This window comes from Schistocerca cancellata, chromosome 2, assembly GCF_023864275.1.
Source record: "Schistocerca cancellata isolate TAMUIC-IGC-003103 chromosome 2, iqSchCanc2.1, whole genome shotgun sequence".
Taxonomy (NCBI): domain Eukaryota; kingdom Metazoa; phylum Arthropoda; class Insecta; order Orthoptera; family Acrididae; genus Schistocerca; species Schistocerca cancellata.
Window position 1 is genome coordinate 88,904,049 of NC_064627.1, and position 13,290 is coordinate 88,917,338.

At 38.7% G+C, this 13,290-nt stretch overlaps 1 protein-coding gene across 1 annotated transcript in view; it reads left to right on the forward strand.

The window, feature by feature from the left end:
• Window positions 1-13,290, forward strand: part of LOC126151090 (Down syndrome cell adhesion molecule-like protein Dscam2) — a 264,358-nt gene that overhangs the window by 34,832 nt on the left and 216,236 nt on the right. The window contains exon 3 of the mRNA XM_049915919.1: window positions 4,969-5,206. Coding sequence (XP_049771876.1) covers window positions 4,969-5,206 — 238 coding nt within the window. The remainder of the gene's footprint in view (window positions 1-4,968; window positions 5,207-13,290) is intronic.

The window sequence follows — 13,290 nt, forward strand, 5'->3', positions numbered from 1 at the left end:
CCTCCCTCTTCCCTCAATAAGGAACTGTCTGTTCCAAAAGCTAGGATAGTGTGCCCATTTTACTTTTATATGTGTCCATCAGCAGTACTACAAATTTTGTTTCTTGAAATTGGATCATATTATTTAGTATTTTACTCAACTGAATTATCATTTGATACAATAAGATAATGTAATTCATTTACATAGAGTGATCTTGCCTTGCTGATGCCTCAGCAGCTTATTTTAATATATGCAAATCTGTATTTGTAAGGGATTTTTTATAGATTTTAAAATTCTGACTGTCCTATGTATATTTTTTAAACAATAGTATTAAATGTAGAAAATAAGAAATATACATCCGTAATGCAGAAATTCATGATCACAATACTAGAAAAGTACAAAATTTCCATATGATAATACTAGACAAGTACAAAATTTCCATTTGATAAACAGCAGACTGCAATAAACAGCAAACAGTCCATATTTTAATGGAGCAAAATACTACAATGCACTGCCAAATGAATTGAAGGTAATAACTGCAGGGACATTTAAAAAAAAAAAAAACATCTAAAATCATGGCTCATTGAGCAGTGATTCTATAGCCTACTGTAGAAATTAAAATCGAAAGTATTATTATGTCAATTTGGACTACATTCTTAAGTTCCTACTATAAAGTAAATTTAGATTGTATACTGTTGTATTGTACTACCAATTGTTTTGCATGTAATTACATGTTTCACACAAATAAATTACAAATTACAAAATATTCTCTGGTAAGCATGTTTTGTTGAACTTACTCTACTTTCCATATTAATATGCAGCACATCTGAGAGAGAAAGACAACTTTGCAAATAAAATTATGTTCACAGATGAGGGGAAAACACTTGCTGACAAAACCAAAGGAGACAAAGAATGTAAAATAAAGCTCCAAAACGTCCAGTATATCACTAATAAAACAGAACAAGTTGCAGAATTTTTAGGAGGGAGCAAAGTCAACTTAAACATTGTTAATGAAATTGCATGTAAGCTCCAATAAATGTGTAGTTTTAAGGTAAATAATTACAAAACTGTTGGTGCACATTGTAGAAAGATACACAAAGGTGGCGGTATAGGGTTTCAAGTTATAAATAATGTTCAGTGTGAAAACATTGATTGGGTTGATGAACATGCTGTGGAGATGGCCTTTGAATGAGCAGCAGTAAAAATGAAACTAGGCAGAAAATGGCATAATAATTGTTGGCCTTTATAGATCACCCAGTAGTGATGTAGATTAAGTCTTCCACCATTTAGAATGAAATTCACATAAACTACCAACAAACGAGAAACAGATTATAAGAATTGGATTTGTGAAGATACACTCTTTAAGCTACAATGTCAATTATCTGAGGGATTCTGGTGTGTAACACTGCTGTAACCATGTACACATAAATTTGTTACTAACCAGAATAACACGTGACTCACAGTCTTTAATTGACTATGTCAGTGCAAAGTTAAATGAGCAGAATTAATGGTGAGAGCTATTAAGAAGTCTCTTTTCATAGTGATTAATATGGATTGCAAAATAGTTCCAAATAGTGGCTTACTCACTTATAACATAAAAATTGACTATAATAAATTTAAGGAGGACCTTCACACAAAGAATGGCAGAAGAAATACACATCAGATGATATTAATGGAAAATGGGGCAATTGGTGTGAACTACTTTTACACAAAGAATCGTAAAATTCCTCCAAAAATTGACAAATTGAAAATATAAAGAGAGATAAATTTTTGATACATCCTAAGAAAGTGCAATAGCAACAGAACACCATAAGAAAATTGATGAGTGAGCCAAAGATAGTTTATGAGGCCTTCTTAAAACATTGTAGGGAGCCATGCAGAGAATAAATTGTGGTAATACTAAATAAATTCAGTTAAAATGAGTAATTCATTTTTCCTAAGGAGTGTAACAGAATATGTGATACTGCAAATAGTCTTAGAACTCAAAATACAGGGTGACAATTATTGAATTATATGGGTGGGTGGGGGGATGTAAATTATTCACAAACTAGGGCATGCACACATTCAGCATGTAAATGCCATGACAGATATTTGGATTTAGGTTACGACATGTTCAATATGTCTGACATCCTTGGTGATGTTGTGGCACAAATGAATTGCAAAATTCTGCATGACCCACTGAAGTGTCAGAGAACTGATGCTGTTGATGACCTCCTGAAAGGCTGGTATCAGCTCAGCTGTGGTTTTGGGGTTATTGCTGTACACCTTGTATTTAATATAGCCCACAAAAAAGTGTCACATGTGTTCAGATTTAGAGCATATGGTGGCCAGTTGAGGCCCATGCCAGTTTCCAGTGGGTACCCCAGAGCCAGAATGCGGTCCCCAAAGTGCTCCTCCAGGACATCAAACACACTCCTGCTTCGGTGGGGGCGAGCTCCATCTTGAATGAATCACATTTTATCGAAATCAGGGTCACGTTGGACAATGGGGATGAAATCATCTACCAAACACTTCATGTACCATTCGGCATTTACCATGCTGTAAAGGAATATTGCACAAATTATTCCCTGACTGGACATTGCACACCACACAATCGTCCACTGAGGGTGAAGAGATATCTCGATCATGAAGTGACGGTGCTCAGTCCCCCAAATGCACCGATTCTGCTTATTGACGAACCCATCCCAATGAAAGTGGGCTTAATTGCTAAAGCAAACAATATTCACATCAAAGTCCTGTTCATCAATTCTGTGGACAATAGTGTTCCATGGCCCTGGGCTTAATAGCTGATGGGTTTGAATTTTGTATGAGAAGAGATGCAGGTCTTCAAGAACAATTTGTTGCAGTGTCTCACAGTTGATTTCCACTTGTGCAGCTCATCTGATCTGTTTCCTAGGGCAGTTTTCAATACAGCATGTCTTCTTCATGTTTTCAGGCACTTTCATTGTTTGGATGACCGACACTGCCAACACTGCCATCATTAATGCTACCCATTCCCTCAAACTTGTGAATCAAATTCTTGATTGTTAGCACACTTGGACCAACTGTCTTCAGCTTGAACTCAGTCACAAATTTCCTTTGAGCCACAGTTTGGCTGTTATTGCTCGCATAGAAGGCCTTCACAAGGGCTATATGCTCAGGTATGCTGTACCGAGACATTTACACGTGCAAATGCCCAATAACAACAAGATCCCTGCACATGAGCATACAAATTCCCATCATGCCCCGTGGCCAATGGTGCAGTTTGAACATCCAGATGCAAACCATTCAGAAATTATGACGATTTTATTTCATATATTTCAATAATTGTCACCCTGTAAGAACATCTAGCAGCTGCAATGACATATCATCTATATGACAAAAAAACACATCTAATAAACAGTTCAGTTGGCCAGGGGACCTTACATGAACTCGTAAAAATTACTGAGATATGGCTCTTTAAAAAATTGGAGTAACCATTGGCATAAGTAATCACAGTCCAATTTCAATTAGTCAGTGTGTGGTAAGTTGCTTGAAAGAATAATTCTAGATCAAATGGATCTTTCTTCTGGAAATATAACATATTAAGCAAGTCACAGTGTGGGTTCCAAATAGAGTGACCCACAATGACAGCAGTAATAACTTTTATCCATGAACTGCTAAACAGACTGGATGAAGGAAACAAAGTCACTGGGGCTTTCTGGATTTATCTTAGGCCTTTGATTCTGTAAATCATGAAGCACTATTATCGAAATTAGACATTTATGTTATAAAAGGAGTAACACTAAATTTCTTGAAGTTCTTATGTCCATGATAGAAGACAGCCCTTCAGGCTAATAATTTTTTTTTTTTTTTTTTTTTTTTGTAAAAAAGAACTATGAAATAAGCATAATGAGTAGAGACATTCGTAATTACAATCAGTGAATCAGATGTGATTATCATAGGATACTGACATGAGTAAGAAATGAACTACAACCACAGTCCGCTTAAAGCTGAAAGGTAATTCTATGATGGGTTACCAATTCTATGATGGGTTACCAAATAATATAAAGCAACTCCATAGAAATCTTTTTAGGTGCAAGTTGAAAATGTTGTTAATGAAAATATGTTTATACTCACTCAAAGATTTCTGAACTGCATCGTCAGTAGTTCTACTTTTGAAGACTGCAAGATATCAGTGGTGGTACATATTTACACAATGGTAATTAATGTGCTACTTGTTGTGTATAATCATTATATGTATGTTGGCATGATATCATTGTTTTAAATGTAGAAGACTAAGAACAAGACAGTAAAGTTATTAAGGACAAGCCGGCTGCTGTAGTTGAGCGGTTATAGGCACTTCAGTCCAGTGTTGCGCAACTACTATGGTTGCAGGTTCGAATCCTGCCTCAGGCATGGATGTGTGTTATGTCCTTAGGTTGGTTAGGTTTAAGTAGTTCCACGTCTAGGGGACTGATGACCTCAGATGATTAGTCCCATAGTGCTTAAAGCCATCTCCATTAAGGACAAACAAAGATTATTATCATTATTATTATTATTATTATTATTATTATTAAGATAATACAGAGACAGAAAAGACCCATTCTGCTCCTTTGCAGTACCTGTTACTACCATAACATTCTTTCTTCATTTTTATTTTTACCTAAAGCATAAAAGTTCCTTGATGTAGGAAACACAATACTCAAAAAGTATCTGTGTGTATCAGTGCCTGATGTTTTGATAAATAGGTCAGCCTTTTAGTTTAACTATCTACCTTTCTTTATTCTTCAGATTGCAGATGGATTTTGTGAGTGATTGTTCTAATAGCTGACATCCTCAGAAGATGATAAGTTGCATGTAGCAAAATTATATGGTAGCAACAGATAGATACGTATAAAACTTTAATTGTTGTAAGTTGATTTGTGTGTGTGTGTGTGTGTGTGTGTGTGTGTGTGTTTACAAGATAGGAAGAAATATGCATACTAGTCTTACATAGGCAATTATTAATGTGAAACAAATTTCTTCTAGCCTCCAGACAAGCATCTTCAGCATGGGGAAATTATGGGATATTACATTGGATACAGACTAGCAAATTCAAGTGAACCATTTCATTACAAGACATTTGAAGTGATCCCAGGTATAGAGCTGCAGAATACACTAACCAATCTTCAGAAGTTTACTGAGTACAGTATTTTAGTGCAAGCATATAACAGAGTAGGGGCAGGTCCTCGGAGTAAGGAAGTGGTGGCAACCACAGATGAGGACGGTAAGTGTAGCCCAATACATTCAAAGTCCTTATAACACACATTTATGTTCTGTAAAGGGGGTAAAAGTATACAGTTATTTACAAGTGATGCTGTGCATGAGGAAATTTCACTGTTGCATGTCAAACATAGAATATCTCCACTGTTGATAGTGTATTGTATTAACATATTTGGCCAAGGATTCTGAGAGAGACAGCCATCAGCTCCTTACAGAAGTTTACAAATTTTGTTTTTCTGTACTTTCACCTGCGTTACATGTGTGAAAGGGTCTTGTCTCTTAACATTTTACTCACAATTCTTATCTGTATGCCTATACAGCTTTTGGACCTGTTATGTCAGATAGTGGACCTTTCTCTCATTGCTCTTTGCTGTGAACTTGCATTTTGAGTATTTTTGATTAGTAAATTATCAGAAGACCTAGGTAGTCAATTTTATCCAACATTTCAATAAGGCAAACTAGATATAATCATTATACACACATCAAAAAAAGTTTTGCATCAACTTGGTTCCGAGAGTTCCGGAACCTGTACAGAAAATTGGAATAGTGATCAACATAAACATCATTTCCACACTTTTTATTGCTCATGAAAACCACGCATTGCGTGTTGTACCACCATACAGCAAGACCTTCAGAGGTGGTGGTCCAGATTGCTGTACAGACCGGTACCTCTAATAGCCAGTAGCACGTCCTCTTGCTTTGATGCATGCCTGTATACATCACGGCATACTATCCACAAGTTCATCAAGGCCCTTGTTCAAGATTGTCCCACTCCTCAATGGCGATTCGTCATAGATCCCTCAGAGTGGTTGGTGGGTCACGTCGTCCATAAACAACCCTTTTCAATGTATCTCAGGAATTTTCGATAGGGTTCATGACTGGAGAACATGGTGGCCACTCTAGTTGAGTGATGTTGTTATCCTCAAGGAAGTCTTTCAAAAAATGAGCGCAATGGGGGCGCAAATTGCCGTCCATGAAGACGAATGTTTCACCAATATCCCACCAATATGGTTCCACTATCGCTCAGAGGATGGCATTCACGTATTGTACAGCTGTTACGACACCTTCCATGACCACTATCGGCGTATGTCAGGCCCACATAATGCCACCCCAAAACAGCAGGGAACCTCCACCTTGCTGCACTCTCTGGACAGTGTGTCTAAGGCATTCAGCCTGACTGGGTTGCCTCCAAACACACCTCTGACGATTGACTGGTTAAGGCATATGTGACACTCATCAGTGAAGAGAACATGATGTCAATGCTGAACGGTCCATTCGGCATGTTGTTGGACCCATCTGTACTGCATTGCATGGTGTCATAGTTGCAAAGATGGACCTCGCCATGGATGCTGGGACTGAAGTTGCGCATCGTGCAGCCTATTGCACACAGTTTAAGTCATAACATGACACCCTGTGGCTGCACGACAAGCATTATTCAACATGGTGCCATTGCTGTCCGGGTTCCTCTGAGCCATAATCCGTAGGTAGTCACAAGCCACTGCAGTAGTAGCCCTTGGGCAGCCTGAGCCAGGCATGTCATTGACAGTTCCTGTCGCTCTGTATCTCCTCCATGCCCGAACAACATTGCTTTGGTTCACTCTAAGACAACTGGACACTTCCTGTGCTGACAGCTCTTCCTGGCACAAAGTAACGATGTGGACATAATCAAACCGTGGTATTATCTGTCTAGGCATGGTTGAACTACAGACAACATGAGCAATGTACCCCCTTCCTGGTGGAATGACTGGAACTCATCGGCTGTCAGACCCCCTCTGTCTAATAGGCACTGCTCATGCATGGTTGTTTGCATCTTTGGGCAGGTTTAGTGACATCTCTGAACAGTCAAAGAGACTGTGTCTGTGATACAATATCCACAGTCAATGTCTATCTTCAGGAGTTCTGGGAAGTGGGGTGATGCAAAACTTTTTTTGATGTGTGTATATTCAAATAATTAGATGCCTAGACAGCAGATGATTACTATGGTGTGCAGTATGGATGTTTAATTATGTTACTGTTACACTGCAATACCTATCACATGGATACCACAGAGAGGGAACTCCATAATGTGGAAAGAAGTCAAAATCCTGAAAAAATTAAATTGTTAGTTTTGTAAATTGTGCTCGCACTTACAGAAACTAACTGTATAATCATCTTACAAAAAAATTGACACTTGATATCAGTTGTGGAATTAATTTGTTTCTGTATGCCTTTCTCTTTCTCATTTCTCTGTCTGTTTTGTATTTAGAAGTTAGAGTGTGCTGTAAGAGGTTAGAGAATCTTGAATTTTTCTCAAATCTTTCCTTCTATGTAGATTTCAGCAAACAAATTTTGTCCTGGTTTACTGAAGACAGGACATAGTAGTCACTGTTGAGCCTTCCTTTTCATAGTTGAGCCATTGTTGGTTGGTTGCTTTAAAGTTCCTAACACTTAAGTTATAATTGGGCAGATTAAAAAGTCTACTCACCAAGTGGCAGCAGCAGAAAACATATATGAACATTAAGGAAATGTGCAAGCTTTGCCTCATTATTCTGGCAGAAGGGCTGAAGGGCAATGCAGTGGGGGAGGGGGGGGGGGGGGAGTAGGAAATGGACTGACGAGGTTTAGAAAATGGGAAGAGTTCTTTTTCAGAACCCCACGTCAGGGGAGACTTGCCAGACTGGATGAGGAGGGAAGACTGATTATTGGGGACTGCACTAAATGAGATTTGAGACCTGAGAGCTTAAAGGTGGAAGATAGGGTAATAAGCAAGACAGAGATCACTGACAGGATATTGTGCAAGAGTTAATAAGAGTGGAAAACTGGGGGTATTAAATGTTGTTGATGGGCGGAGGGGGCAGGGGAGGATACACAGGTCAGAAAATAAAATAAAAGCTATGAAAAACTGAAAGAGAGTGAAGAAAGGAAGAGTTACTGAGAAGAAACATGGCCAGATGGGTGGCGAGAAAGAAGGATATCTTGTTACACCAACTTCCACATCTGCAGAGTTCTGAGAAACTGGTGTCAGGCAGAAGAATCTAGGTGGTACATGTGATGAAACAGGCACTGAGGTCACCACTGTCATATTGTATAGCATGCTCTGCAACAAGATATTGTGTTTCACCAGTGTACACACTGTGTTGATGTAGAAGGCCAGACAGTGTACATGAAACAGGTGGTACACTGTGTGTGTAATGTCACACGTGTCTCTCCCTTTGATAGTATATGTTTTTCTAGTTAAAGGACTTAAACAGGTGTGCTGGGATTGTGCATAGGACCAGTCCTACAGCAGGAGTGGCAAAGAGGTAGGAGCGATAGCATAGACAAATGGGTGCAGAAAGAGCATGGGGTCTCACCAGTATCTTGTGAAGCCTCGGATGATTAGCTGTTGTGGATGCGATGGGCAAAATGTCAGACAGAATGGACCTCATTTCATGTCATCATCATCATCTTGGACAGTTTCCAGCCACTGGCTGGGTCTGTCGGGAACACAAGCCTCTCCATCGTGTTCTGTCTTTCCACCATTCCCCCTCTTCCACCTTCGTCCAGTTCTCTCCTCTTCTCGTCACACATTCCTTCACTCCCTTCACCCATCTATCTCTTGGTCTTCCTCTGGGCCTCTTCCCCTCCAGTTGCAGATCAAACATCCTCTTAGGAATTCTTCCCTCATCCATTCTCTTCATGTGTCCATACCACTGCAGTCTTGATTTTTCTATCCTGTCCTGTACTGGTTCCTCCTTTAGTCTTTCCCTCACATACTCATTTCGCAATCTGTCTCGTCTTGTTACACCCAACCTGCTCCTCTGGAACTTCATTTCGCTAGCCTGTATTCTACTTTTGTCGCTTTTGTGCATTACCCATGTCTCACTTCCGTATGCCAATATGGGGACAAAGTAGGTTCGGTATATAATTCCCTTGGATTTCTGTGGCACCTCCTTGCTCCAAATAAGCCCCCTAATGCACTTGTAGAACTGCCCTGCTTTTCTGCACCTTTCATTTATTTCCATTGCGTTTCCCCCCTTACTTTCAATCACGCTTCCCAGGTACTTGAAGTTCTCTACCACTTGTAGTTTTTCCCCTCCACAAGTTATATCCACATTTGGCCTATTCGTCTTCCTTGTTGTGACAATTATTTCACTTTTCTTTGCAGAGAAATGCATTCCATATTGTGCTGCCGTTGCCTCCCATGCATCTAACTGCTCTTGCACCTCCTTCTCGCAATTTCCCCATAACATCAGGTCATCGGCAAAAAGCTCTGCTTTCATTTTATGATCTCCAATTGCATCTGACACTTGCTGTAGGATTTCATCCATAACAATAATAAACAATAAAGGCGAAAGTGCACTTCCCTGTCGCAGCCCATTTTCCAGCTTGAACCATGCAGTACATTCCCTCCCCACTTTCACACAATTCTCACTTCCCTCATACATTTTTCTGACTTTTCGTGTTATCTCTTCATCTATCTCTTTTGCGTTCAGCACATCCCAGAGCTTGTCCCTACAGATACTGTCATACGCCTTCTCAATATCTAAAAAGGCCATGATTAAGTCCTTCCCGTACTCATAGTGCCTTTCCTGCAGTTGCCTTACCGTAAATATGAGGTCCGTTGTTGATCTTCCCGGTCTGAAACCATACTGCTCCTCTTGCAGTCTACTTTCAATACTGCTTCTTATTCTCTTCTCCAGGATCTTTTCATAGATTTTTCCACAGTGGCATAGCATGTCTGTTAATAATTATTCCTTTCTTCAAACAGTAGGATCTCTTGGCTGGAATATCAACAGTATCAGGAAAATTATAGACTGCTACTCCCAGTAAAGATGACACATTGAATTTCAGACAGGCACAACGTAAAGACTGCTCATTCACACAAGCAATCACACTTCACACACATATGACCAGCAACTCAAACTGGAATGCCTTTCTGTTTCTTGGCTGAGCTGCCAGAGATGGCGGTCATATGTGTGTGTGTTTGTGTGTGTGTTTGTGTGTGTTTTTTGTTTATGGACCAAGCCGCTGGAAATGGCAGTCATGTGTGTGCAAGGCATGTTTGCTTGTGTGAAGGAATGTGTTAGTGTGTTTTCTTTTCTGAAGAAAGCTTTGGCCATTCAAGTTTTATCCTTCCCCTGCCTTTACAGAATATATATAATAGAGTTATCTTTTGACACAATTAGCTCTTGCTAAATATTTTGTCAGTAATCTCTGTCTTGCTTATTACACTATCTTTCACCTTTAAGTTCTCAGGTTTTCAAATCTCATAAGGTGCAATCCCCTACTCATCTTGTCTGGTACGTCTCCCATGATCCAGGGTTCTGATGACTTTTCTGAACTCTCCTCATTGTCTAAAGATTGCTATGCCCTCATTGTTCCACTTCAACCCTTCTGCAAAAGGAGAAGCCACTGGCTCCAAAAGATTGCACATTTACTTAACCTTTATATATATTTTTTACATTTTTTCTCCTCCTGCCACTTGCTGAATAGACTTTCTATCTATCCAGTTATATTTTCAAAATTGATTATTTTCATTGAGATATTAGCAGTGTAGTTATTTATACTCATATAATACCTTTAACATACTTTCTTAGCATGTCTTACTTTTTTGTGTTAATAATCATTTTGCCATTCCACAATTATTTCCTCTTTTTATACATCACATTCAAACAAAGTGTTACTCCTGAATCAAATTCTTCATTATTTAAAATTAAAATTTATTTATATCTTTTGAAGTTTGTTCACACATTAACAGAGTATCATTAGGTTGACATCCAAATTCCCATTTCATCATTTACATGTTATTGGGGGTAATGTGAATTTTTTGAGTTTGATACGTAATGAAAGTAGTGCCACAGTTAAATAATTATAAAGAAAAAAAGATATTAAACACCAATTAAAACAAATAGCAGTGAATTACATGCAGTTTCCAAATCACTTCCCATGATGAATACTTTAACTTATTTTCCAGGAAAACACTAACACTGACCAATATACACTACATTTAGTGTGTTCTCGCATAAATCTTTTTAAATAAGCATCTGACACCGATGCATCTGCTTAATCCTGCGCATATTAATCACTCAGTGGACAAATAAAACCTGTGACAAAGTCGCAACAGAACTTCTTCCAAACCAACTGACAAAACTAATATTGTTTTTGCACATCAGTCTTCTTAATATTCTTGTATGTACACTTCAGGGCTGTTGGCATACTTTCAGGGCAGCATGTCACATTCCAAAGACACACTAGTGCTGCACTCAAGCAGGTATTGCTTCTCAGCTCACCTATTTAAATCGCTACAAATGCCATCCCACACTTAAGATATATGTCTTCTCCAAATACTTCACATGCACATACAAATAAGGAGATTGAAAATATCTAAGAATTACATTTATCCTATTTCTGCTTCTAGCATCATCCTTTCGTAAGAACTGCAGAGTAATATGGATCATTCTCTTAGAGTGGTGTCAGACAGACACTTACATAAAGCTTTTGGCTACAGCCTTCATCAGCAAAAGAGGAACACTCACCATTCATAAGTTCGAGCAAGGACACCTCATGCCCATGTGACTGCTAACTCTGGCAGCTTGGGGTGGAATTGCATTTCAAATCAACTTGGCTAGCACTTTTTCTAGCCTAGGAATTACATACAGGCCTAAATGCAACTGAGAATCAATACTAACTTTTAAATCACCACATAATATAATTTCTCTAGTTATTTTCTGAATGACTGTCAATTGTGTTCCCTATTGACTTGAAGATACAAATGAGATGAGCTCTAAACTTTGCAACCTGTCCAATTTTGCCATAAATTGCTCTCACATATCGTATCCCACTAGACTTGCCCCACAGAGCTTTGGTGCTTCTGTTTATTTTTATGATTTTTGCATCTCAAAATTCACAGCTCACCCAAAGTTCAGAAACCTGTTTGTTCCCTGAATGGAATTTTGCTAGAGACTAGGTTAACTTGGTATTCAATCCAGGACCCAAAAAATGTGAATGCATCCAGCCCATGAATGTCAGTAACTGTGTAGAAATTCACCACTAAAGAAGGTTAAGTTTCCTATACTTACCTGAGGACATTGTTTGGCCCTGTAATGGGATTTACTGGTTGTCATACATCATCACTCAGTGCTGCAGGCAGCAATACAGTAGCCCTTGTTGTTGTTCTAGAACTGTGGAAAGTGCTTGTCACAACCAAAACAGCCGGTGTCGTGGGATGCCATAATCTGCACAAGATTTATTTGGGTTGGCCTTTTCGAATCATTGGCAATGACTTGGGGGAAATATCTGCATGAAACCATGGTAAATTAAACACTTTTTTATGTTTGTATTTGCCAATGATGAGGAGAGTCAATCACTTATTAAGTATTGTATCCAGCACGAACAGATTACCAAAGGGCCAAGTGCTCTGTGAAACAGATGATTAAATGTTAATTAATTGTCATAAGTTGATTGATGAGCATGCAGTCAATTACTAGAAAGATTTTGTACACTAATGTCAAACGGAGCTTCTTCTAAAGCTATAACTTAATGAGCTTCAGCAATTTTAAACACTTAACCCAATGTTGGATCAAATAATACTACAGCCGTTGTGCTGACATGTCTGGACAAATAAAGGCATCACAGAGTAGAGAACTACCATTAGATGTACCACACTATTTGCACCCTTGTGTACTAAACTTAGTATGTCTGCAGCACAAGATGCGTATGTTTGCTTATTTTGCTGAATATACTGATTAAATTTCAGTGTAGCTGATACAGTGTGGGATTGTTGACTGTAGTAATCCTTCAGCAAATCACAAATTTTAGTAAAGATCAAACTCAGGATCAGAGAGTGGCCATAGTTCCTGAACCAATCCATACAATTTACTGCTTTTACATCTGATTTGGAAGTTGATTGTCATTATGGCTAATCCTGTTCTTGACTTTGCAGATCTAAACAGTTCTAGAGAAGTGCTTCTGAACTGTTCTCTCAGATTCTGTAGCTACAGTGTTCATCTTTTTACTACTGATCTTTTCCCAGCAACCTTTCCTTCAATTGTCACTCATATGGTGGTGTACCTTTATTACTTGGAAGACAGTAAAAGAGCTCTCAGACAGCTGGGGTCAGGTATCTGA